Here is a 27,761-nt window from a genome sequence, read left to right as displayed (position 1 = left end):
TCCTGGGGCCCAACACACCTGCCCTTCGCAGCCTCCAGAGGGGTCCTGGGGGGCTTTCAGGGAAAGCTCTCCCTTTCAGCACTCAGGGAGGAGAGCGTCTCAACTGTCTAGCAGAGGGAGTCCGCAGCTTTAACAGCATCAGGCCTGAGTGGGGCGCGCGTTGCCAACCCCGGCTTCTACACGGTGGCCCCCAGCCAGCACTCCCACCCTGCGTGCAGCCGCGCAGACATTATGGAAGGGACGTGGCCGCAGAACGCAAGCGCTCCGGCCAGGCCAGGGAGGGGCCTGACCGACGTGGGCAGCTTCCCGGAAGGGCCCCCTCCCCGTGAGGCCCACCTTCAAGGTCTTCACGGCCACCGTGAGGCTGTACTTCTTCCACACGCCCTCGTACACCTCCCCGTACTGGCCGCCGCCCAGCTTGTGCTTCATGGTGATGTCCGTGCGCTCCATCTCCCACTTGTCGTAGTTGGGGGACACGCCGTAGACCGTGGGCTTGTTGCGCTTGGGTGCGGGGTAGTGCAGGGTGGTGATGAGCCCGTCGGCCACCGTGGAATGGTGGTGGACCAGCTCGGCCAGAGTGTTGAAGCGGCTCTCGGAGGAGACGTAGAGCTGAGGGGACAGAAACAGCAGTCACCCGGGGCGTGCAGAAAGCCACTCGGTCCTTTTTTTTGCATGCTGGGACTTACTTGCCCAAGCAGAAAGACACAGGAAAAGGGCCTGGGGCCCTCTCACTGCAGCTCCCATGTCTGCTGTCCACAGCCAGCAATTTCCTTTCTGTTACCCTCACAAGAGCAGCGTAAATGGCCCTGCTCACCCAGCCTGAAGGCACCTCCTAACGCGAGTCACCGTATCACCTGTCCTACTTCTCTGTGTTGTACCTGCCGCTCGCCCACTGTTCCCCGTTATCTGCTACTCCACTGTCTGTTTCCATCTAACTGCACGAAAGCTCCACGAGAACAGCCCCGAGCAGTCTGTTCTTGTCCAGAGCTGAGAACCAGGACCCGGGGCAAAGTAGGTGCTCAATGAAGTGTCGATTAGTGAATAGCAGGACTTAACGAGTACAGGCTAAGTGGAAATTAATTGACAACTGTAAGTGGTAACCTGGACTGAAACAGTGATCAGAAGATGAAAATTGCTAAATCCCCTTGGCACTGCTGGCTCTTCTCTCTGACTGAGCAGGAAGCGGCATGCCCACCTGGCAGCCCCCTGGAACCCCCAGGATGAGGGCACCACCTCCTCCCTCTCGGGAAGTGAGGAGAAGTGCTTTAAGACCCAAGCACATCCATGTCACTAGGTGGGGCCCAGGCCAGGAGAGGGCAGATCCTGCTGATGCAGGTTCTCCACTGGCCTGGACTGAGGGGGAGAGAGGAGCGGGCCGCAGGAAGGCCCTGCGGGCGGTGACGGCCACCTTGCTTCTTCTCTCCCCTTCATCCTTGGGTCAGCTTCAGTGATACAGTGTGGGACTGGTTCTTTACCCCAAAGGAGTCGGTACTAAAATCCACACAGAACGTCTGGGCGGTGGGCACAGAACTGAAGCTACCGGCTTGCTGAGGGTGGGAGACCCCGGCAGCCGCAGCTGGGTGCTCGGCGGACTTCTCCAAGGGGCCGAGGCAGCCTGCACAGGGGGATACTTGGGGGCAGACGGGCCAAAGGAACCGGGCAGGCTGCAGCTGCGGCACCTGACTACTTCTGACCCTGACACTCAGTGGCAGCAAGGCCTCTGGCTGTCGGCTGCTGCATTTACCTAATTCTATTAACCGTCTACTTTTAACTGGAGTCTATCTCACTCTTCTCTCCTCATCTTTCCTTTTTCCCGTCCCTCACCTCCTCTACTTTGTCATGTTACAGTTAAGCATTACTAATTTTTAGACATTTAGTTGGCTAAATGCTCTCGTTGCTGAATTCTTTTCTACTGTTGAGGGTATGGCTGTTGCATTTCGGAGATACGGATACTCTGCGTCAGTATCTGGTTTGTCTCTGCGTCCACAGGCTCACCGTCACTCTCCTTCCTACTGATACAGCTGCAGCTTTCACTGGTGCTTAGGGCCTGTCCACATCCAGTTTGCTTTGACTCCGGTCAGTGCCGGCGTCTCTGCTCTGCAGGCGTGGCACAGCTGCTGCTGTGAAGTGGATTTTACTGCATGCTGACACCCAGGCTGTCCGTGTGACAGCACTACTGTGGGCTGGTTTCTCCTCTGTGTGGTGCTGGGGACCCCGCCCCCACAAGAAAGCTGGACAGGAGGCAGACCCTCAGATACTGTGCTGAGTAGGCTGAAGAGGGGTAGCAACACCAAGACATACCGAACACAAGGACCCTGCACTGAACCCACGGAGACAGAGTCCAGCTAGAGATCTACACAGTAGGGACAGAGTTTTGCTACACAAACTGACCTTCAACTCGAAGCACAAAAACTAGAAATATGACGAAGCAAGGTGACAGGATGTCTCCCAAAACCCTTAGTTATGTAAAAGATGATCTCACAGACCCAGAAACCCAGCAAGTTATAGGCAAAGACCAAATAGTCAAAATGTTTGAAGAGCTCAAAGAAGAAATGATAAGTAATTTCATAAGATTTGAAAGCTTAAAGAGGATTTTTCAAACAGATAAAGAAAGGATTTTACTAATAAAACTTTTGATGAGCTTAAAAAAGAAACAATCCAGAAACTGAATTAAGCAAGACAACATAAGACATGAATGACCAGCCTGGTAAAGAACTAGAAATTATGAAAAGCAAGCAAGCAGAAATACAAGGTATGAAAAATGCAATAAAAGGCATGGCTGGCAGATTGGATCCATATGGGGACAGAGGGCCAGACACTGAAGGTGGATGTGAAGCACAAGCTCCATGACACCCTAAAAACAAGACACCAAGCGCCCTGGGTCCAGCACCTGCTAAGTGACTGAAAAAAAAAAAAAAGTCAGAATCACAGGAATAAAGCACAAATTAGAAGATGGCTCACAGGTATGAGAAATTTATTCACTGAAATCATTGCAGAAAATTTTCCAAATCTAGGGCAAGAATTCAATATTTAAGTAAACAGCCACGTCTGGAAAAGAACCTTTCCATGACACATCATAATCAAACTTCCAGAAATTCTGTGAGGGAGAGAACACTGAAAGCTGTCAGAGGACAGCAGCAAGCTGCTAATAAAGTCAGGCCTGCTGAACTGCTGCAGATTTTATGCACAAACCTTGAAGCGCAGCAGAGCTTGCAGTGAAGTTTTGCAAGTCCTAAAAGAAAACAATTGTCAACCCAGAATTCTATATCCTAAAAAATTAACCTTCAAAACTGACAAAGAAGTAAAAGCTTTCCATGACAAAGAAATCTTAAGGAAAACATGGCCACTAAACCAGTGCTGCAGAAAATACTCAAGAGAATTCCAGACAGAGACAGGGAAGCCATGAGGAAAGAGCCCAAAGGAAATGCACACATCTAACTGGGATAGGAAAAGAGCAAAGCAATCAGCATTGGAAGAGTAGTGCAACGCACAGCCATTCAGTAAACGCCTTATAATAATGTTCAATGTCAGTGGTCTTAACTCTCAATCAAAAGACACTAGTGGACCGGGTCAAAACACAAAACGCAACCATATATTGCTTAAAAGTGACACAACTCATCCAAAAGGCAGCTCAAAGGTGAAATGATGGAAAGCGATACACCATGCAACAGGAGCCTGAAAGCAAGCAGGAGTAGCTCCTTTATTTTCAGACTCTGCAGACTTCAGGTCAAACCTGGTCAGAAGGGATAAAGATGGCCACTGCACGCTGGCAATGGGAACAACTCTAAAGGAAGAGTCTTAGCTGCTTTGTTGTTGCTGGGACAAAATACCTGACACTCACAAGTTAAAGGAGTTTATTTTGGCTCACGGTTTGTACAGGTTTCATCCATGGTCAACTGGCTCCAAGGGACAGTGGGGTGGCAGAGGGCCGTGGCAGACAGGAAACACAGAGTGGCATGAAGGAGGGTGCAGAATAGACCCTTCCAGGCCACACCCCCAGGGACCCACCTCCTCCAGCCAAGCTGCACCTCCCAAATCACATTCAGCTATAAACTCACCATGGACTGATCCACTGATGAGTATCGCATCCCCACGATCCAGTCACCTCCCAAAAGCCCCACCTAGGAGCACATGGGCTTTGGGGGACATCTAGACAGAAACTATAACAGAGAGAAAACAACTATAAGTAGCTATGTGCTGAATGCTGGCACACCCAGCTTCATAAAACAGAAAGTACTGGACATCAAAGAACAGACAGACACCAATGCAATCACGGCAGGGAACTTCAATACCCAGCTCTCACAATCAGGCCAACCAGACAGAAAAAATTAACAAAGAAATATCGCAGTTAAACTACACCACTGAACAAATGGACTTAACAGATATCTACAAAGTGTTTCATCCAACAACAACAGAATATACATTTTTCTCAGCAGTACATGAACTTTTTCAAAAATAGATACTACCTTAGGCCACAAAGCATGCCTAAATAAATAAAAGGGAACTGAAATAATACCCTGCACACCACTGGGTCAGAGTGGAATGAATGAAGCTAGGTATCAACAGCAAAAGAAACTACAGAATTTACACAAACACACAGAGATTAAACAATACATGCCTGAATAATCAGTGGGTCACAGAAGAAAGTAGGGAAGAAACGAAAAGCCTTCTTAGAATCAAATGAAAATAGCGGCACAATGCACCAAAGCCACAGGATACACTGGAAGTAGTTCTAAGAGAAAAGTTTATAGCTGTGAACACTCTTACTAAAAGAACTGTACCGTCCCACATAAACACCTGAGCGCTGTATCTCAAGGTCCTAAAGAAACAAGAGCAACCTAACCTGAAATTAACAGGAAGAAAGAAATTATAAAGATCAGAGGAGAAATTAATGAAATTGATACAAAGAAAACAATACAAAGGATCCATGAATCAAAAGGTTAGTTCTTTGAAAGGATACACAAAATTGATAAACACTTAGTCAAACTTAACAAAAAAAAGGCAAGGAAAAAACCCATATCAATGCAGTTAGAACTGAAAAAGGCAAAATCACAACTGACACCACCAAAATCCAGATCATTATAAAAAAGTTACTTCAAAAACTTATATTCTAATTGAAGAACTTACAAGAAATGGAGAACTCCCTAGACACATATGAATTACCAAAATTGAGAAAGAACACACAAAAACCTCTGAATGGGCCAATAATAGGCAATGAATTAGAGGCAGTAATAAAAACAACCAACAAAGAAAAGGCAAGGGCCCAATGGACTGACTGCAGATTCTCCCAGAACTTCAGGGAAAACCTAACACCAATGCTCCTCAAACTCTTCAATGAAATCAAAAGGGAAGGAAAACTGCCCAGCTCACTCCTGGAAGCCAGCATTATCCCAATAAAAACGCCAGACAAGGGGTTAACAAAAACAAAAAACAAGCAAATAAACAAACAACTGCAGCCCAATCTCCTTAATTAACTTAGATGCAAAAATCCTTAACAAGGTACTGGCAAGAAGAATACAACAAATCACTGAAAAGGTCACACATCATGACCAAGTTGGTGTCACCCCAGGGATTCAAGGATGGCTCAACACATGTAAATGAATAAGTGAATGTATCACATAAAAAGCAGTAAGGACAAAAACCACACAAGCATCTCACTAGATGCAAAAGAAGCCTTTGACAAAACCCAACATCCATTCACAATAAAAACTCTGATGAAAATAGGTATAGAGGGACTTTACTCAAACTAATAAAAGCCATTTATGACAAGCCCACTGCCAACACCACATTGAGTGGGGAGAAACAAAGCTTTCGCTCTAAAATCAGGACCAAGACAAAGTCGTCCACTCTCACTACTCCTGCTCAGTATGGCCCTGAAATGTGAGCCAGAGCAATCCGGCAAGAGAAAGATATAAAGGGATATATGCACAGGGAAGGAAGAAGCCAAACTCCTTATTTGCAGATGACATGATCTTTTACTTAGAGACCCCGAAAACTCCACCGAAAGACTCCTGGAACTAATAAACTCAGCGAAGTAGCAAGACACAACGCCAACACACAAAAAATCAATAGCATTCTTATACATCAATAATGAACCCACTGAGGAAGAGATTATGAAAATAATCCCATTCCTAATAGCTTTAAAAACTGGGTGTGGTGGTGTATGCCTGTAATCCCAGCACTTGGGAGGCTGAGGCAGGAGGACTGCTGTGAGTGCAAAGCCAGCATGGGCTATACAGCGAGTTCAAGGACAGTTTAAACTACATAGCAAGACCCTATCTCAAAAAGAAAAAAAAAAAGCTTTAAAAAATTAAATACTAAGAAATGAACCTAGTCAAGGTTCATTTCTACAACACAAACACATCAACAAGACAGATTGTAATCTCCTAAAAAGAGAGATTGAAGAGGATATCAGAAAATGGAAAAGATAGCCCCTGTTCCTGGACATGCAGAGCCAATATAGTCAAAATGACTGCATTACACAAATGGTAAAACAGATTTAATGCCATCCCAATCAAATTACCAAGAGTATTCTTCACAGAACTAGAAAAAATAATTCTAAAATTTATATGGAACCAGGAGCAAACAGAATTCTGGGCAATAAAAACAAAGCAAGAGGCGTCACAATCCTGGATTTCAAATTACATTATAAAGCTACAGTGATTAAAAGCTAGCACGTTACTGGTACAGACGCAGACAGGCGGAATAGAGCAAGCGGAAGCAACACCAGGAACATTTAGCCACCTGATCTTTGACCAAGGAGCCAAAAGCACACACTGGATAAAAAACAGCCTCTTTAACAAAGGGGGCTGGGAAAACTGTTATCTACATGTCAACAATGAATCTAGACCCACAGCTCTCACCCTGAACTAAAACAAAATCAAAACAGATCAAAGACCTAATATTAAAACAGAAACACTGAACCAGCTGAAGATAAATTAGGTAAAATTCTTAAAGATACAGGCATAGGCAAGGACTTTCTGAACAAAACCCTGCCTGTATAAGAATACCCAGAATCAGCAAACGAGATCATATCAAATGAAAAAGCTTCTGCACAGCAAGGGAGACAGCAGAGTGAAGAGACAACCTGTGGAATGGAAACAAAGTTTTGCCAGATACTCCTCAGACAGAGGACCAGTATGCAGAATACATAAAGAACTAAAAAAAAAAAAAAGTTAGACGCCCCCCCCAAAAATAGGCAATTGAAATGAAGATACTTTTCAGAAAAAGTAGTACATCAAGCCAATAAATACATGAAAAGATGCTCAGTATTTTTGATCCGTTAGAGAAATTCAAATCAAAACAATGCAATTGCATCTTGCTTCAGATAGAACAGCCATCATCACAAACTCAAAAAACAACAAATGCTGGAGAGGCTGTGAGGAAATGGAACACTTCTACATTGCTGGCAGGAAGGGAAACTCGTACAACCACTACAGAAATCAGTGTGCAGATCCCTTCAAAACACTAAAAATAGAAATTCCATCCAACCCAGCTATACCCCTTCTGGGTGTCTTCCGAGTCAAGGATGTTATACTGCCATGGTCCATGCGTATCCGTTTGCAGCATCACAACTCAAAACAGCTGAATCCTGGAAATGACCCAGGTGCCCATCATCAGATGAATGGATAAAGGGATTGTGGTGTATGTATACACAACAGAGTACTACTCAGCCATAAAGAACAAACTTGACTCACTTGTAGGAAAATGGATTAAGCTCGAGGCCATAATGCTAAGTGAAAGAAATCAAGCACAGAAGATTAAATATTAGGTAGTTTCTCTCTTATGAGAAACTCAAAGCATAAATAAGTTAAAGAGCAAAATAAAAGACAGATGATATAGAACAGGGAGGCAGACATTTTAAAGATGGGAAGTAAAAAGGACTAAGATTTCATATATATAATATCCATCCCAATTGCTTATGATGAGTATATTCTTTATGTACCTCAAACATATATTAATAAAAAGTCTATTAAAAAATTTCTGCAGGTATGGCAGCATACACTTGTAATCCCAGCACTCAGGAGGCTGAGGCAGGAGGATGACTATACCTTGATGCCAGCGTAGGCTGTAGAGTGAGTGTAAAGCCAACCTGAGCTACACAGTGCGACCCTGTTAAGCCCACTCTCCCTCAAGTGCAGTCACATTCCCCACGTCCCTCCTACTATCTACACTGGTGATTAGCTCTAGTTTTTGGGAGCATTTTACTATGAACAACCTGGCAGTGGTGGCTAGCTATTATTATCTACACTGGTGATTAGCTCTAGGTTTTGGGAGCATTTTACTGTGCACAACCTGGTAGTGGTGAGGAATCCATAGCACACTCAGAGAACACAGTGAAGTTAGTGCTGTGAACGGGCGGCACCTTGCTGTGCTCTGCACCCGGCTCCATAAAAGGGGATGCTTGGCCAGGGCTGCTGCTTCTTCCTCTCGCTTGTCAAGCCACATCACACGGGGCTGGTGCGCTCACACTCGCGCACCCTGGCTGCCGCAGCCCTTGGAGTGCCAACTCTGACATGCTGCTCACGGGGGGGGCCGGCCAAGGAGTGAAGGCCCCCTGAGCTGCTCAGAGACCAGCGGGGGACACACTGCACTCCAGGTGCCTCTGTATGGAGCAGCTAGTTAGCGGGCCCACGCCTCAGGGCCACTCTGGGGTGGGTGAACCTCAGAAATTTGAAAGGCTCCACTCACCCTCCCAGCCCTTCCTGCCACCTCGGCCAGAGCCTATGCCCAGATTCTGCTCCTGTCAACCTGCACCTGTCACTTCAGTAGACCGTGAAAGTAAATGTCCACTGGGTACCTCCTGAGAAAGGAAAGACTGGAGGGCTGCCAGTGAACCTTGATGGTCAACTTGATGGGTGAAGAGACTCCAAAAGGGGACTGGATCATGGGGGTCCTATACCCACCCATGGATTCATCCAGTTTAAGCTGAAGGAGGCAGAGCTGGAGAAGGCTAAGCTGAGGAAGGTGCTGTCAGCTGGAGGAGGGAGATCGCTGCAGGCATGTCTTTGGGGGCATCTCTCACGGGCGCTTGGCCCAAGGTCTGCTTCCCAGCAGCCAAGAACCGAGCAGATCTCCGCTACACTCGCTGCTGTGACGCGTCTACGGAGCCGGACAACTATGGACTGCAGCCTGTGAGACTGTGAGCCAAACCGAGCCTCACTTCCTTTAAGCTGCGCACGCTGGGCACTCCGTCCCACACCTGGGGAGGTGACAGGTACACAAAGACGCGCAGCCACGATGGGCTTGGCAGCAGCACCTCACAGACACGGGCAAATCATGGGCACACGTGAGCAGAGCTCAGGAGAGTCAGGCGGGGTGGTAGGGAAAAGCAGTCTTAATTTGCGACATTAGGGAAAGCACAGGAAGAAAGCAACCATGTCCCGGTACGAGAAGACATCTCGTCTATGCACCAGACTGCTAGCAAATGGCAAAGGCTCAGTCTCACCTCAGCCCTTTCAAGGGTCCGGCTGAAAGGTCCCAGCTTGGGTCCTAGACTGGTTGCCGTGGGCTAACTGGTTGTGATCACTGCTGAAAAGCTCAGAACATAAGAGAGGTAAGTAAGAGCCAGGAGGGTGGAGGCAGAACGGAATCCTTTGGGACACTGTGGAAGAATCTTCCACAGTCACTTGTTTTCTAAAGATTAGCTGATTTGAAATTAGGAAGCTTAGCCAACCCCAGCCTGTCCCTCCTAGCAATCTTAAATTTTCCCCTTAGAAATCCAAAAAGGATTGCATCAAAGCTCTGCTATGTGAGATGCATTCTTCGGTGCCGAGCCCTACAGACCCACGCGGAGCAGCAGTACCGCCCCATCTTGATGCCGTTCCCTCATTCCAGGGCTATGATCCCACCTGATGCAGCCCATTAAGCATGGCCTTCCCAGACAGGAGCCCCCAAACAGGGCAGAGGGGTCTCCAGGTGCTCGGACAGCTATAGGCATCTCTGCCAGGGAGGGGCAGGCAGGCGAGATGCCTGGGAAAGTCTGATGGGGGATGCTGTTGGTCAATGGGCCCTGTGCATGGAGGACCCTTTTAGACAGAGGGGTTGGCTTTTCCTCTCTCCTCCACTGCCCCTTCCCCACGCCCCCCATCCTTCTTTCTTTCCCTGGATGGAATAGGGACCTGCCTCCATGGCCTTTGTGTTGAGCTACTTCTCCAGCTACTTCCATTTTCTTTGAGACAGGGTCTCACCATGTCATTGAATTCCTCAGGCTGAGCTCCAACTCACGATCCTCCTGCCTCAACCACCCAGAGTACTGGGATGACAGGCGTGCGCCACCGCCCGCTTCTTCTTTAGAGGCATCTCGAATTCCATAAATCACGCATCCCACATGCGGCCTTCTCCTTCCCCCTCTCACAGCGTTGAAGACTAACCCCAGCTAATGAGTTGTCAAACTAGATCACGCCTGCCTGCATCTGTTCCAAGGCTGCTGATTAGACAACTCCGGGGAAAAGACACCATTATCCTGTTCAGTGCGCGCCTCCAGCGATTATCTTAGTGCAGCCTGACTTCCCTGGGATAAAGAGCACAGAAGGGAACGAGCTGTCGGCTCCCAAGCGCGCTGCACCCTCGTGGCCATGTCACTGAAAGGCACCTTGCAGTCTCAAGACTCAGAGGAAGGGCCGCTGCCCTGGAGTCGTCCTGCAGGAGGGAAAGACCGAGCTCTACATCTGGGGAAACGACCCAAACCGCCAGCCACGGAGACCCCCTCACTGCACTTCAACAACAGGCTACGCTCCTCTGCACAAACCACAGTGCTGGCCCCGCAGACACCAGCAGGACGCAGAGCCCAGACGTGCCCCAGGGGACTTCAGCCAGAGACACAGGAGCAGAGCAGGTAACGTTTACAACAGAAGCACATGCGTGTCCACACAGCACGCGCAAACGTGAGGCCAGCCAGGAAAACGCTAAAAAGACAAGAAGGAAGATTAGCCCAGCAGATACTGGAACACGGCACATACAAAGTACGCCAACCCCAAGCTGGTACCGTGTGTGGGTAAACAGACCCGTGAAGGAAAATAAGAGGATCAACAGGCCCAAATATCTACGTAAATGTGCTATGTTTCTACATGTACAGGAAAAAGGCGACTTTAGTAAGTGGCACAAGCATGACATATTAGATATAAAGAGGTAAGATCCTGCACTGATCAGAGTGAGTGACAAAGATGTCCCAACAGGTCAGCTAACAATCCCGAGGAGGGCCTGGGGAAGCAGGCACTGTCGTGTACTGTCTGTGAGACACCAGATGTGTACACCTTCTGAGGAGGAGACTGGGCGGTGCACAACCCGCGCCAGCCACTTGTCTCGCATGTGTTTACGCTGTACACAGAGAAGCAGAGCGGTGCACTTCCAAACTGCGGGTTGGGAGCCCTCAGCGGGTCTGTGAAATGAACGCAGTGGGTTTCGACCGGACGCAGGACGGCACAGAGAACACACTGGTGTGCATTTTTTAGAGGAGAAACAGATCTATGCCAGGTAAAATTTATCAGGGAATTCACCGGGAAGAAACTGGGGACAGTGGCTGCCACTGGGCAGGAGAACCGAGTTAGGAGCAGAATCGTTCATCATTGCAATTCATTTTGCCCTATTGGTTTTTTAAGACCACAAGTATACATTCCTTTAGTCAGCCGGACCACCATGCCACCGCCTACCTGCACTGCCCTTCAGTGCAGTCCCAGAGCAGTGGAGTGGACAGCAGGGTCCCACCCTGGGCACCCCGTCACTCCCTTTGCGGCGTTGGGCAAGCCTCCCTTCCTCCCCTTCTTAATGCAGACATGCAAATGACACCACTACCTGTGCAGAGGACCGGGAGAGGGGTAAAGACGGTGGCCAGAGGCTCACTTGTGAGCACAGGGACTCAGGAAGCACTAGCTCCTCTCGTTCCTCTGTGGACTTTTAAGGGCTATTTCCAGAGACCACAGAATCCTATATGCTGACTCCTTTACAAAACAATTTGGGTTTGGAAATATCAGGGTCATGTGATCCCACTTTGGTTTAAAAACTGCATGCTTACACAGGCATACACACACACCTGAAAGTGTGATTTCATCCACAGGAAGAAGGCCATGGGCTGGCCTTATGCAGGAGGTGCTTTAATGTGCTCATCTGCCTTAACTTTTCTCATTGAGGATGAAGTACTATCACTATAAAAGATGTTTCAAAAAGGAAGAGTTGTTTTGTTGTTTTTTTGAGACAGGGTCTCGCTATATAGTTTAGACCATCTCTGAACTCCCTTTGTAGCACAGGCTTGAACTTGTGATCCCCCTGTCTCAGCCTCCTGAGTGCTGGAATTATAGGCATGGGCCACGGCCCACAACAGGAAGAGTCTTAATTTAAGAAGTAGTTGAAATCCAATAGACAGCCCCACTATGTTAAGACACTACCCAACTCCAGCAGAACATCAGTGGACTATGGAGTCTCATGTATATCAAAGGCTCTTTGCAAGGCTAATGAACCGATGCCTGTGGTTTCTTTCAGTGATTACTGAAACACCTTGGTAGAGCTTTGCTGAACAACCTATTAACCCAGGCAGGAGCTCTGGGTTCTCTGGGCCAAGGACTGACCACCATCCCTGCCCTCCCCAGCCGGGGCCCCGGTGCGCACCTTGCCATCGGAGGCGGTGTTGATCCGGTAGTGGTACACCCTCCCCTCATAGCGCAGGGAGATGGAGCGCTGGCCAGGGCTGCTCTCGCTCTCTCGCACCAGGAAGCTGCCGTTGATCCCACTGCTCAGCAGGTACTCGGCGGCATTGCGGGACACCGGCCCGTGATACCAGGAATGCTTCTCCAGGCTGTTGACAGGCGTGATGTAGTTGCTTGGGACCCATCCTTGGCCATTCTTGGTTTGGGCTTCACACCATTCCCCATTGTGATTGTAGCCCAGGACCCGGAGCTTTTCACCTTGGAGGCAAAGAACCAAATCAGACATTCGCACCTCAGAGACCAGCGTCCTTCCTTCTCATCTGCTGTGTGATCACTACAACACTCCAGGATTCTACACACAGGTTCCATTCTAGCAAGTCCACATAAATACACACATTTATAAGCCTGTAAGAATGTGTACTTATACACACAAAGCTTCCTGTTTGTACTGAATGTACAGATTAAGTGTGCAGCCTTTTTTATAAACCTATCATTTTTCTTCAAGTGTTCTGCTTCTACTTAAGGAAAACTTTTGGGAGAAAATGATTTTTCTAAGGGGAAAAAGTCATGTTTTCAGTGCTTGGTCTGGAAGTCCTCTTTGGTATCAAATCAGGGGAGCTGGAACGCAAACCTCTGTAGCACAGCCTTCCTTAGGAGAAGGGGCGCCTTTGGAAAGAGGCTGCCGTTTCTTGGACCTCTCCACATTTGAAATTGGAAAGCTGCGCTGCAAGTGGTGGCGCACACCTGTAACCCCAGCACTTGGGAGGCTGGGGCAGGACGATCGTTGCGAGTTTAAAGACAGCCTGGGCTCCACAGTGAGTTCAAGGCCAGCCTGAACTCAAGCAAGACCCTGTCTCAACCCCCCACGCCCAAAGAAACTGGGAAGCCACTCTCTCGATGTGCAAAGGGAAGGCCGGTCAAGGTACAGCTCCCTCCCTGCTGTCTGCATCTCGCCCTACCAGCCGCCTAGAGCCCCTCACCTTTAGTGATGCTGAGAGTGTTGTCACCACTGGCCACGAAGTCATACAGCGCAACGAACAGGTTGGGGTCATTTTCACTGGGCCCAGCGAGGAGGTTTTCCTTGGAGTTCCAACGAGCAGCTTCGCTCAGACCTTGGGGCTCGAAGTCAGATGCTACTGGCCTCTGCAGGGCTTCTGGGAGACGAGGAGGGGAGAAGAGAAATATAACAGGAAGAAGAAGAACCAAGGACACGTGAGCTTTATTTTCAGGAACAAAAAAGTCTGTTCCCAACATGACGCATTCCAAATTTATTTCATTTCTTAACATCTGTATCTACTACAAGTTTTTTACAAAGACTCTTTCCCAGAGCTTATGAAAAATACTAAGTTTCTTCATCCCGATGTGGTAATTACTGTTCCCAAATAGTTCAGCTTTTAAAGCTCATTAATTCAACACAAACTGAGTTAGAGCTGGTCGGAGTCCACTTCATGTGACCCTGCCATTGCTTAAACTATGGAGTGTGAGTGTCTTGCTTTAAATGTTTTGAAGTGGATCTAAGTTAATATAGTCACATACTTTAAAACATCAAGTAGTGTAGAAGGGCTTAAAAGGAAAGGCATCTCCCCGGCCTGAGCTGCCAGCTGCTCCAGTGATGGCTTCTGCCTCCAGATGCCAGCACCACTGTCTGCTGCCATCTGCTGCTGGGCTGCTTCTACTTACACCTCTGCGGGTCCCCAGCTGGGCACAGGGCCTCCCTGCCACGCCCATGGCAGAGGGGGCGGCGACGCTCCTGTCTTCTGGCCAGCTCTCACCACTCTCACAGCCAGTTTGCCTCCTCTTTCTACCTTGTGAAAAATCATTACCAGTTTTTTCTATCCTAATAATGAAATCCTTCATATTTTGTCTATAAGTAGATTCTAAAAGTTAGAATTCAGTCACCAGCTCTTCTACCGGGACTGTATGAGAATTTTTTGTGACAGGGTCAAATAGTCGATTATTTTTCCCTGAAGTGCCTTCTGTCTTTTTTTTTCCCCTGGAGCTATCCTCAAAGCCTCTAGTATTTCTTCGTGATAATGACAAGACCCAGCAGTGAATCTACTCCAAGCAGACCTTACAGTGGTTATGCAGTGAAACCAAATACCATCTAAGGATTTTGTAACACGAAAATTTTTTTTTTGAGGGGGAATTCTGATTTAAAAAAAACGGAAAGATCTACAAATGAACCAATACAAATGGTAACAGAACTACATTTGTTCTAATTCTCCCTCTGTGTGGACAGAGAGGACCCACAGACATCTCTGCACCCATGACCTGTCTTAGGGGCGGATCTGACTCTGAATCTGCTTCGCAGAGACACTGGAGACTCCTAAGACCCCTGCAAGGCCAGGTGTCGGAAGCAAGGCTAGACAACCTCAGAGATGGCCATCTCTCTGAGAGTGCTCTGTGGAAGAAACCAAGAGAACATAAACAATGCAGGTCTTTCAATGCTAGCCTTTGTTCTGCTAATGGAAGTAAATGTTCAGGAATAATTTTCTTAGAGGCGTAAATCCTAAATTATGCTATGACCACACTTGGTAATTGCATTTTATGAACTGTGAAGGCAGAGGTGATTTCAAAGAAGAGAGTTGTCACACTGCCACCCGCTGGGATGGGGAGAAGTTTGGTGAGGTGTCCAGCCTGTCCTCTGAGGAGCTGTCCTGGTTCTCAGAACCTTCCAGCACCACCAGTGACAACTGGAGACTGACCAGTTGACCCAGAAGAGCTGGGTAAAGCAGGGGATTTGTTGGTTCTTTTTTTTGGCTTTTTAAAACTAGTGAGCTAAAAAAAAAAAACAAACTAGTAAGTTGATTTACACTAGTAAGTTATTTTTTAACTGATACCCAAAAACCTACAAATCATACGGATTAGCGGGATGCCATGTAACATTCAGAGTGGGGCATTTTTTGTTAACATGTTTGACCCTCACACTGCCCGCTGCATGGTGGTCTGCAGTCTGACTGCAGACCTGGGACTGTCCTGTGCAGTGTGGGTGTGGCTGACCTGCACACAGTTTTTCTGAGTCCCAGCCAGAACTATCCCCTTGCTGCCAGTTCCGTCGCCTGCAGGGAGACACAGAAGGCAAGGCCACACGCTGCAGACTCCCTACAGAATCTTCTAGATCCCTACAAGCCACTCCAGTGGCATTTATAGCTCTCCTATACCTAATTCAGCAGTGATGCCGCGACCTTTATGCAAGGGGGATGCGGCCTTCGCTGGGAAGGCCTGCCTTTACCCACCTTAACTTCTTTCTTTTCCTTTTTTTTTTTTTTTTTGTTTGCAGCACTGGGGACTGAACCCAGGGCTTTTGCACAGAGCTATATCCCCCACTTGAACTTGTGATCTTCCTGTCTCAGCCTCCTAGAGTGATAAGATTCTAGGTGTGCACCACTGCACCTGGCTACAAAAGATTCTTAACTTAAAAAGACTCTTTCATACCAACATAAAGTCCTCTTTTACCGACAAAAGCTATAAGTAAGCAATGCACAGATCTACATTTGATCTACACCGCCAGAACTTTATCCTGAGAGAGCTACACAACGATTTATATACACTGACTTTAAATAAAAGCACAGACAATACAAAGTACTAATTATCAATATAAGATAAATTAATTCATGCCCCATCAACAAAATAGAATATATCCAAAAAGACATTCAAAATACTTTTGGGCCACGTGTGCTGATGCACACTTGTAATCCCAGTACTTGGGAGGCTGAGGCAGGAAGATTGCTGTAGGGGGCCAGCCTGGGCTACATAGTGAGTGGAGTCCAGGCCAGCGTGAACTGACACCCTGTCTCAAACAAAACAAAACATTTTTGGATGGGGTTGGGTGTATAGCTCAGTAGCAGTGTCCAGTAAGTGTGAGGGCTTGGGTTCGATTCCCAGCACCACAGAAAAATAAATTTTAAAAAATACAATATTTTGGGGGGAATGTTTAATGGCTTATTATACTCATAATAATATATTATATCCCAGTATATAGAGCATGATTCCACTTTTGCAAAAATTAAAAAAAAGGAAAGAACTACATCAAAATGTGAAACAGTACTTAATTCAGATTGGTAGGATTACAAGTGTTTCCAATTTTCTTTCCATTTTTTCTATACTACGGGTTATTTCTTACAAGGGATATAAATTATTTTTATAATCAGAACACAATTACAAAGCTAGGAAAATGAGCAGAAGCCAGCTGACCCTTACATAACTGGCAACTGAGCATGAGGCAGTACTGGGGGAGGGTGGAGCCCCGCGCGCTGTCCTGAAAAAGTATTTGTGCCTGTTTCCCTCCTGCGTCTCAACCTCGGGGCCAGGAGCACACAGGAAATTAAACCCAAGTCATGAATACAGAGCTGCTTTTCTTCTCCAATGCCATTTGACCTCCTCTATCGAACATCCCACAGCATCTGGAGTTGATCAAAGTTACATAATCGGGGAAGTGGCCTGGAAAACACCTGGGGTAAGCAGAACGCAGATGCCCGCCAACGGGGACTGCGCTGGAGTCCTGGCTGAAGAGGGACTGTCCCCAACAGGCAGGCAGATGCTGCGATCTTCGATCTTCGTGCAAGGGGGATGAGGCCTTCGCCGGGAAGGAAAGGCCTCACGCTGCTTTTTGACTCAGCAGGACGCTGCGCCGGCCAAGGCAGCCTCCCGCTTCCCTCCCCAGCTCTCGCTGTGCTCCACACACGAAGGGCCAAAGCCCAAAGGGAAGGATTGCTCATGCATGCCTCTGGATCGAGATGCTGAAGCGGAGCCACAGCCCGACACCAAAGCCTTCCAGTCAATTCCCAATCCGGGCTGATGTCAAAATTGACTCACGATGTATAAATTCCAAGTGACTTGCTTCATTTCATAGTGAACTGTGCTCGTCAACCTTAAAAATGATCACATCTTACAAGGCCAAAGTTGCAGAATGTACTCAAATCCTTCTTGCTCAAGACCTGGACTTTCTGCTGGTCCCTCTGTCAGGAAGTCAGAATCCAAAAGAAGTCCAAAGGCTTCATTCAAAAAAGATGCTCAGAACCGCTCCCTTCTCCAAGGATCTTCTGGCTATTGTTCAGTCTTGGGAAATACATTTTAGCAGTTGCTCTTATTCTTACTTGTTTTTAGTGAAACTTCTTCGGCTACATCCTTTCTCAGTCATATTTTAAATGTATTTAAGATTTGGATCTCTAAAAGGGCCTTCTCACCCCATTTAAAATCATTGCTATTTTGCCATGATGTTAACTGAAAGGTTTCTTTCTACTACCAAAAAAATTCAAGAAATGTCACCATTAGTCAGTTGAGTGTCAAGAATTGGTGACATCTGAAAAATGCCCCCAACCTTCAAAAACCCGAGGCTCCAACTACAAAAGTATTAAATTGTTTGAAAACCTGATAAGAACCAGGCCATAAAATTCACCGGATCTGGGCATTATTAACTTGTTTGGACAGTATTCGAGGAAAATAGTTTGGGTCTTTAAAGTACAATTTAAAGATCACTATATAAAAATATCCATTCTCAAAGTTTTGAGTCACTGATGAAAAATGTTTACAGGCGATTCTCCGCTCTGGCGGGTCTGGCCTGGACGGCCGGGAGGCAAGCAGTGCGCTCGGGGACTCCTGTGGACCAGGACTCTGCCGACCCAGGGGGAGGGCGGCTTCACCTCCAGGAAAAACATCCCCGGGAAGCTTCTGGCCTTCCTGTTGGCACTGGTGTCCAAGGTCACGGCTCCCTGTCCAGTGTGTGCAGCCAGTGGTGTGGCTTTCGGGACGCTTCCCCCCATGTCTTCCCTCTGGCTCTGTTGGGGAGGGGTGGGAGCAGGGACGTGTCCCCTAAACAGACGTTCCCTCCACTCGTGCACGTGAGCCCGGATTTCAACCCTGTCACTTTCTTCTTGTTTCCTTGGTAGCTCTTCTGCTATTACCCTCCAGTTCGAGGAATTTCTGTAATGTAAAAATCTATAAAACAGACTCTTCCAAGAGGAGGGATGAGGGCTTCGTGTTTTATTTCATTGCCTGTTCCAACTGATGAGATCATGCTCAGACTATGCTAAAGTCAGTGTGTAACAGTCTCACACAAGCTTTATAATATGAGCTTAGAGGAGAAGTATTATTTCCCACAATCTGAACTTGCTGAAAGTAATTTTATCTGCATTCTACACGGCCCTTCATTTTGTAATTTATACCTTCACCCTGCACAGTTAGAATCATTTAGAAAGTCTAACTAAAACAGCCTTCGTAGCAACTCCACGCTCTAAGCAAACCTGCACAGCACCCTAGACACTGAGGCAACTGCTGGGACGCGAGGCAAGGTGGGCGGCAGTGAAGAGAGTTCCCGAGGCCCTCAGGTCCCCTTGGGAGAACCCATAATGAATGCACATGGCCTTCATGGTAACAGCTGGCAGGCGGCTAGCACTGCCCTATGGATGGACGGTGAGTTAACAACATGGGCTTGGAGGGCAGGAAGTTTAGCCAGCTCCTGGGGTGAGGCAGGGCCGCCCAGCAGCACAGCAGTGCAGGAAAAGGAGTGACCAGGGCCCGAGGCCAGCCTGATGTACCCGGGCCACTGCGCTGGGCTCCTCACCTGTGCTGGGGGCGCATATTAGCCTCCTCAGAACAGACTCTGTTAATGCACAACATAAAATACGGGATGGTGAAGGAAACAGTTATAGTGGAAAGAGTCCTAAGATATTTTTAGAAATTAATTTGTGACTCAGTGCTTGTAATGCATTAAATATGTGCTTCTTTATGAACACATTAAATAGCAAGGCCCAATGGTAACCACTCTTGTTCTAAAGTAGTGGTGGGTGTAAACAGTAATCACAGCTGTTATATAACACACAAAGGGGCTGGGGATATAGCTCGGTGGCACAAGCGCCTGCGTGGCAAGCGCAAGGTCCTGAGTTCGATCCCTGGTACCACAAAAAAAAACAAAAAAGACAAACAAAAAAACAAACCCCACACACAAAGATCTGCTTCCCACTCTGAGACAGAGTCATAAGTTCTGCTAATATTACTGTGGTTTGTCACCTATGATCCTACAAGCGTGAAACACTAAATTCACTCAGAGGTTAGTGAAACAGTCTTGCTTTTTCCCATCCAAGGATACGGAACCCTGAAATCTGCCCCAGACCCCAAGGATCTTTTAGGTAGACACCTTCTGCACCAAGGCGCCACAACCCTCCATGAGATTCCACTAAGCCGACAGGGGAAGAGTCTCAGAAGGGAGGCCACACATCCACACCATGCAACTTTTTTTTCACAGTAAGTGCAATTCTACTTTTTTCCATTTACGGACATCACTTTTCTTTCTTTCCACTTACAGACTCTAGTAGGCTATCCATGAAATAGGTTTAGGGAGAAACCAACTTTTGAAAAAACGAACTTATTTAAGTTAGCTCTAGGTTGAAATACTTCCCCTGGAAACTTCATTCCATTATCGTGTGCCTGGCCAGTAAGGACAGAACAAGACAACACAGGATTCTTCCTCTGGCCATCCTGTCAGCAGTCCATTTGTTAAGCTTTATAGAGATACACAGTCCTCATTTCCCTCCCTCAACACAAAACAAAAAAGAAATCAATCAATAAAAGGAATTTTATATCACCTTTTAAGAATCTACTGCCAACGGGTCTACAATTGCTAGAGAAGGAAGACAAAGGCTTTTACAACCACAGGTGGCACCCCTCACCCACACCTCAGAAGCCTGGTTCACCCTACGTGAGCCTGGCCAGGCCCCGGTGTCACCTGCTGTCACCCCCACAGCTCAGCCCCCTCTGCTCCTATGCTTTCTGTGCCCCCACCCCAGCCCTGGGACCGCCCCACTCTACGATGGGAGGGGTCTTTCAACTGTCAGTCTGGCCAGATCACTCCCCTCCTTGGAGCCCGCTGAGACGGCCAGGTGGCCCTGTTTGTCACTAGTCAGCCACCACCCACTAGCAGTGTGCCCTGGGATGACGTACAGAACACCTCCTGCCTGCTCCTCAGCCTGCACGGCCCTCAGGACGCAGCTGGCACAGCACCACAGGGAGGCAGGCACACGCAGGGGTGCCCCAGGACTCCCCGCTTTCCATCCCAGCCTCCCCAATCCTGCATCCCCTCCCGCTGTTGCTGTCCCCTGGCTCCCCCCCGGCTCACTCTTCCCAGCCTGCACCTTCCTGGCCCCCGCCCGCAGGGAATTTTCTCTGCTGCGGCTTCTCTTCCCACTGCCTCCCAGCACGACTTCTCTGGCCAGCTAAGTAGCTGGCGAGTATCTCCGTCACCACCCTGTATCCTAAGGGCGATGTGCCTGGGCTCAGGTGTAGACGGGCCAGGTCCAAATCTCAGCACCACCTTGTCTTGAAGATGCTTGTTTGGAGCCTCAGCTTCTCAAGTGCACAACAGGACCTCACCACCTGTGGGGGCGCCAGTGCCACCACGTGAGGGGTACCCGCTCCTTCCCGTGAGGTCAACACCAGGATCTTACGCCTTCGGCGGGGAGACCCTGTGCCACACAGCTTGGTTGGGAGTGCAGACCATAGCAGCCTGCACCTGTCTTTAGCCACTGGGAGAAACATTGAGCAGCCAGGCATGGTGGTGCACACCTGTGACTCCAGCACTCGGGCGGCTGAGACGGAGGGTTGCTGCGAGTTCCAGGCCAGCCTGGGCCACACAGCGAGACCCTGTCTCAAACAAAGAAACAAACCCAAACAACAACAAAACAAAACAAAAAACAAAAACCCCAAACCTCAAACCCAAAGAACAAAAAACAAAGAAAAACATTAAGCTATGGTCTGTCTCTCAAGGGCCAGCATTGAATTCTGAGTGTATACGCCTAGATTCTGCCTAACGAACCTCTTTATGCTCCTCAAAATAAATAAATAAGTAAATTAAATAAATAAATAAATAAAATTAAGGTACAATGAAAAGTGCACTTTAATCATTCACTAACCTACGCTATGCCCACCAGAAATGACAGGCAATGAAGACCACAAAGCACCCTGACCAGGAAACCCTTCAAAAATGCCGAGGGAATGTGATTTGCAATGAAATAAAAACCATGGCCAAGACTGTAAAGAAGATGGGACAGGAAAGCTCACTTCTCTGTGCTTCCACGAGCACCAGGATGCACTGGGGACTTCCTGGATGTGTCCACGAATGGTCCTGGCAATCCCTGCACGGCCCTGCCCGTCACAGCGGCCGGCAGAGTGCGTGCAATGAACATCCCATCAGCATCGGCCACGGGTGCCTGCCTTGGTGGGGCGAGAGCGCTCATTTCACTGTCTTCCTGGCCTCCTGGGTCCCTGTGGGCCATCCAGTGACAGGTAATTTCCCCAGAATGTCTCCTTAGCCACTGGTATGTTTACTGTTAATTTGGGCTACTGCACATGACCCCTCCAAAAAGGGACTTGGGCTGCAAAGACCCCTCATTTAAGTCCCGCTTGGAAGTACAGCTTCGAGGTGTACAAGACAGGAGGCTGGGCAAGACAGGCGAGGACTAGGTCTCTGTAGAGAGGGTAATTAGGAGTGAGGAGATTAAAGTTACACAACTCAAATGCAAGAGAAGAGCTGGCAGCGGCCCTGCACCTAAGAGTGCGGGCTCTCTCTCCACCCACCAGTGCGCGCCCCCGGGCCTGCCTATGTCTCCCGGGCCTCCTCCACTCCTCCTTTCCTGCTTTCTTTCTCTCCTCTGACTCCCCCCACTTCTCTGCCATCTCCCTTTCGTCACTGCCTCCCGCCTTAGATCTTCCTTCCCTCCCAGCTTTCATTTTCCTTTCTGGTCTCAATCCCGTTATCATTCTCTCCCAGTCTGTCTTTCCCTCCTCCTCTTCCTCTCCCGTTCCTCTCTCTACTCCCTACTGGCTCCTCTGTGTCTGTCTGTCTGTCTCCCCCATCACTACCCAACATGTAGTGTCACCAAATATCTATGGTGTGGGTTGGGAAAGAGGACTTTTGAAAACTATTTTAGAGACAGTATCAACTCCTCTCATCTGAGGACAAAGCTACACTCTCAAAAGGAACCAGCAAGCTACTCTCACAGCTTCAGAACTACAATTCATTATGCAGACAAAAACTTACCAGAGGCTGCTAAATGTTAAAGCTGGGTAAGAAGTCCGTGGGAGTTCAGGACTGCCTGCTTTTGATGCAGATTTAATATTTTCCATTAAAAAAGAACTTAAGACTTTATTTTATAAATTGTTCTGTGTTATCATGATCTACCACTATGGAAAAAAAATTATTCTTCCAACATCCCATTTGATCTTTAGTTCCTGTTACACATTTAAGAAAAGTTATCAACTGATTTTTTTCCTGTTTCTATTTCAGATCAGTAATTTTATAGGCAGAATTACGATACTTGATTTTACAACAAGGTACTCAATAGCATGAGGTTTCAGTTTTTGCATGTTTAAGGCTGTGGAAATAATGCATTTGGAGAGGACAAATAAAATAACCAACCACAAACCAATGGGAATTTTTCTTGCACAACTAGAATATTCACCAGGGGAATAAAAGAGGGTCAGAGGAAGGGAAGACATTTTTTCAGCTTAACTCTGAGGACAGGAAGTATTAATTACAGCATATGCATTTTTAAAACCTTAGAAATAAACTAATTTATTACCAAGAAAAACTGTGAGTGAGTCTAGCTCAATTCTATCATCACTTCAGCCATTAGAAAAACTAGTAAAGCCACCATTTTACATTGCTAAATATTTGTTTAAAATAACAACTTACATAGTTAGGCTCTTGCTTTGTGCCAAGCTCCGTGTTAAACAATTCACACGAAGTCTCTCAACAGCTCAATGAGGCAGGAACTACTCCGAGCCTGACTCTGTACTCAAACATCGAGGCTCAGAGTGCACCATGCCCACGATCCCCTAGGGGCCCAGCTGGCATCTAGGTGTGGGCACTGGTTCCAGCACTGCCTGCCGGTACATGGGTGTTCCAGGGGGCCCTAAGGTTGCAGGGGTCTGAGGGCATCTCAGAGGATGCCCATGTGGGAAAGAATGCACCCGCTGAGCTTTCCTGGTGTCCGTGTCCACGACCACCTCACAGGGCCTTCAACGGATCCCCTAGGGTAGGCTGGACAGTGTAGGAACACAGACACCTCCCGGCTCCCAACCACAAAGCACTGCCACCCAAAGTGACCGGGCCTGGCTCCTCTTCCCTGGCACCGACAGTCTGGGTATGAGAAGCGAGTGGGGAGCCTGCTGTGCTTAGCGTGAAGGTCTGTCACATCCCACAAGTGCAACAACCTAACATGGCCCACGACGACGAGGACTGGCCACCTTGCTAGGCGACAGAGAGGTCTCAGAAGCCCTTGCTTCCTAAACAATGGAAGTATGCGATGACCTCCGGTGAGAGTACTTCAAGAACGTCCACGCGGCCCAGAGCCCGAGTTCAGAAAGTTGGCGGTGTGGCTGGCACCAAGCAAGGGCCTGGCTCTACAGGCTGCAGCTGAGGCCAAGCGTTTCAGAGTAGGCTCTTGCTTTGACTCTGGAAGTTCAAGTGCAGTTCACTTCCCAGCAACCTGTCCCGGGTTCCACGGTGCAGAGCTAGCTCACCCCAGCACGGTGTCCACGCATGGTGTGTGTAGACACAAACATGTGCAAATCAAGCAAATGGTAACAGCTGAACTGAAGAGGTGGGTGTGCATGCTGTCTCCCTCACCTCCAAGGGGAGGGAGAACTAGAAAGCTCAGTTTCAAAGGGGACCAAACACTGTTAGGCTGAACGAGGTCACAGTGATAAACACGGCTATAAGACAATTTTCAGAGTAGAGCACAAAATTCAGATGCTAAAAATGCTGCTATATGTACAAACTCTTTATAGAAAGCACAGTTTTCCAGAAGGAACATTTTAGCGATTGCTCCTCAGTGGGAGCATGTAATAGGAACTTTTTAGAATTCTCATTAAATAGCCTTTTAAGGATTTCCTATGTACAGTATTTACATACATTAACATCTTTAAGAGATGGACATGGTGGTGCATGCCTGTAATTCCAGCACTTGGGAGGCTGAGGCAGGTGGACTGCTGCAAGTTCGAGGCCAGTCTGGGCTATATAGTGAGTTTAAGGCCAGCCTGAACTGCCTAGTGAGACCCTTTCTCAAAAACACAAAAACAGGGCCTGGGCATTTAGCTCAGCGGCACAGCGCCTGCCCGGCCAGCGCAAGGTCATAAGTCCGATTCCTGGTACCGGAAGAAAAACAAAACAAAAAAAACAAAACAAAGCAACAACAAAAAAACCCCACAAAAACAAATGAACAATAATCCTACTGCTAAAGGTAATCGTTTACTATTTTAAATTTATTTATTTATTTGTATTACTGAGGATTAAACCCAGGGCATTCATACTGAGCTACATCCTCAGCTCTTGATACATATGTATTATAATATATTATGTAATACATAACATTAGGTAATATATAACATTATATAATATTAATCTAATATATTAGTACTAGAGCTCACCCCATCTGAGGAGTTTTCTCTGAGACCTCTACATGGGCTCCTAAAATCAGTGGGGAGGGAACCATGTATATCACCAGGGGCAGAAAGACCTCACATTTCACCTATCTCACTGGCACTTTACATATAATATTATATATTATATAAGCTGTACATATAAAAAAATTTTTACAGAGTCCTGCTAAATTGCTGACACTAGGCTTAAATTTGAGACTCTCCCACCTCAGCCTCCCAGAATGCTGGGATTACACGCATGTGACACAATGCTGGATAAGGGTAATCCTTTTATCGGCGTTAGATTTCCGGAAGAGAACAAGAAACTGTACTTATTTTAGGCATTAATTAGAGTTTCTTATTATTGCCTATAATTGATGCCTAACACCCAGAATGACTTGTGTAGCAGACACTTGGTCACAGTCAGCAGGACACAGTATGACTTAGGAATGGGCTCCCTCTAACCAGAGGCACGAGTTCAAATCCCTGCACTACCACTTGCTAGCTCTGTGACTTCCATTAAGTTACTTAGCCTCTTTGGGCTTCAATATCTTCATCTGTAAAATGGAACCAGCCAGACCATCCTGAGCAATAATCCTACTAGCTCTTACAGAGGGCAGAAAGCGCCTCTGCATAGTATTTCACACTGTCAGCTATTTTGCTTACATTGCTGCTTAGACAGCTAGGCTTGAGGAACAGGTACTGGTGCACTTTCAAATTACATGTACGGCTAAACCTCTGACAGAAGTCGGAAACCCTGATCTTATTCAATTCTTTCCCTGACCTGGGATTCCTGAGACCCCGAGTGGCTGTCAGTAAATACTGGCTGATGGATTCAGGATGTCAATAAAAAGCCTGGAGTACTCAGCCAGATGTTGGCCACTGTTCTTCCCAAGGGACACCAGGCACTTCCAGTCTTAAGAAACCACTGCTGAGGTTGTTCAGTTCTCTCAACTACAAACAATAATTACACTTATATTCCCTAATTAACTGTAACAACAAAATAAACAGGAACTCAGTAAGAGGAAGAGTTCCTAGAACACCTTCCTGAAGGAGCCCTTCTTCCAAAGCAGTTCACTGCATCGCTGTCTCAGAGGCGGCAGGGAACTCCGTAACTCATTTCCAGGCACGCTGGAATAAGACTTTCTAGACTAGATTTTTTCTAGAACAATACTTAAACCAGCCAGGTATGCACTATATCTCAGCCCACCCCCCAGGCAAGGCTGTGACTTAGACTTTCCTCTGCTCTGCAGTTACAAAAGTCCATTCATCGCTGCCCTGGGCATCCATCTGCGAAATGGAGATGATAACGCCTAACACTAACTAGTTACAGATGTAAATGAGAGTGTGTTCAGAATTCTGAGCGACTTGGAAAAAATAAACGATGTGTTAACTGAAGGCAATTTCAGTTGCTCTGACGCCAACTTTTAGGGACAAATAAACCAGCTCCTCCCTCTAAATGCTGGACTCTGTGAGCTCACTCCATTTGAGGAGCTTTCTCTTGAGTCTCTGCTTAGGCCCCTAAAATCAGTGGGGAGGGAACCATGCATATGGCCGGGGGCAGAAGGCCCTCAGATCTCACCTATCTCACTGGCACTTATGGTGTGAACTGCCTGCCTGACCTCTGGCAGGCCCTCAAGTCGCAGCTGGAAAGAAAAAGGAGGCCTCTCCTCCTTTACTTCCAGGACGAAAAACATTAGAACTTCATGAACTGTACCAGAAGTCCTACTTTACCTTCCTCCTCCTATCTGATGTCCCAAATCAAAAATGCAAGTGCCTGCCCCTCTCTGGAGAGACAGTTAGCCCTCTGCTGAGGCGGCCTGGGCCCTGGAACCACGGCGCATGGGCTTCACGGCCACCACGGCTGCGCGAATGAGGACCACTCACTGCCCTCCACCCACTTTTGTTGTGAACTTATTACAGAAAAAAGAAAGTCAAATAACCGAGTAAACCGAAATACTAAAGAGAATTTGATAAGAGGAGGCAGAACACAGGCGCAAGCAAACCGCCCGGGTGCGAGCTCTACGGAAAGGACTTTAGGGCGCTCTCTCCAGCTCGGGGCTGATGCAGCCACAGTGCCTTCCACAGTGACTCCTCTCTCTTCCCTCGAAGAGAGGATTCCTCAGACCTCTCCGTGGTCTGCAGAAACATGGGGCGGGATGGGGGAGGGGAGGACACACTCAGAACTGCATCCATAAATGGTAGAGCCCTGCTCCCTTCGTACAGATACTTAATGGAAATCGTATGTTTCTGCAGACCCGGCTGACCTTTCTGACACACGATTCCCAGTTAACAGTGGAAATCCCAATGTGGGCTTGCAAGGCCGTTAGGGCCGGTGGAGTTGCTCTCTCCAACTTTCTCGGGGACAGGCGCGTGGGACGCGGCGACACAAGGCCGGCCACGGGTGCGAGGCGGGCTCTCCAGGGTGGCCAGAGCTGGGGGCCTCACGCGTGCACCGGGAAGGAAAGAGGCAGGAGGACAGAGGAAAGCGGGCGGCGGGCGTGGCGCGAGGCCTAGCGGGCCACGCGAAGGGCGCAGCGCGGTGGCGGGCGGCTCCGCGCCTACCTTCCAGGTAGCAGCTGGAGGACGAGGACAGCCCCTTCTTGGATTTGCAGCCCACCAGCTTCAAGCAGATCTCCAACATCTTCCCGCGCCGGCAGCGGTGTCGGGCTGTGGCGCCCGGTCAGGCCCGGCTCGGCCCGCGCG

At 47.9% G+C, this 27,761-nt stretch overlaps 1 protein-coding gene across 2 annotated transcripts in view; it reads right to left on the bottom strand.

The window, feature by feature from the left end:
• The window catches only part of Abl1 (ABL proto-oncogene 1, non-receptor tyrosine kinase), a 147,135-nt gene that overhangs the window by 19,148 nt on the left and 100,226 nt on the right, over positions 1-27,761 (bottom strand). Inside the window, exons 1-4 of one of the 2 annotated variants that reach the window (XM_005408348.2) lie at positions 27,621-27,761; positions 13,622-13,795; positions 12,604-12,899; positions 337-609 (exon numbers count right to left, since the gene is read on the bottom strand). In XM_005408348.2, coding sequence (XP_005408405.1) covers positions 337-609; positions 12,604-12,899; positions 13,622-13,795; positions 27,621-27,699 — 822 coding nt within the window. In that variant the 5' untranslated portion in view covers positions 27,700-27,761. The remainder of the gene's footprint in view (positions 1-336; positions 610-12,603; positions 12,900-13,621; positions 13,796-27,620) is intronic. The other variant, XM_005408347.2, reaches the window with a different exon arrangement.

Source organism: Chinchilla lanigera, unplaced genomic scaffold (genome assembly GCF_000276665.1).
Source record: "Chinchilla lanigera isolate Chin_1 unplaced genomic scaffold, ChiLan1.0 scaffold00112, whole genome shotgun sequence".
NCBI lineage: Eukaryota > Metazoa > Chordata > Mammalia > Rodentia > Chinchillidae > Chinchilla > Chinchilla lanigera.
This window is presented reverse-complemented; position numbering and strand designations above follow the sequence as displayed.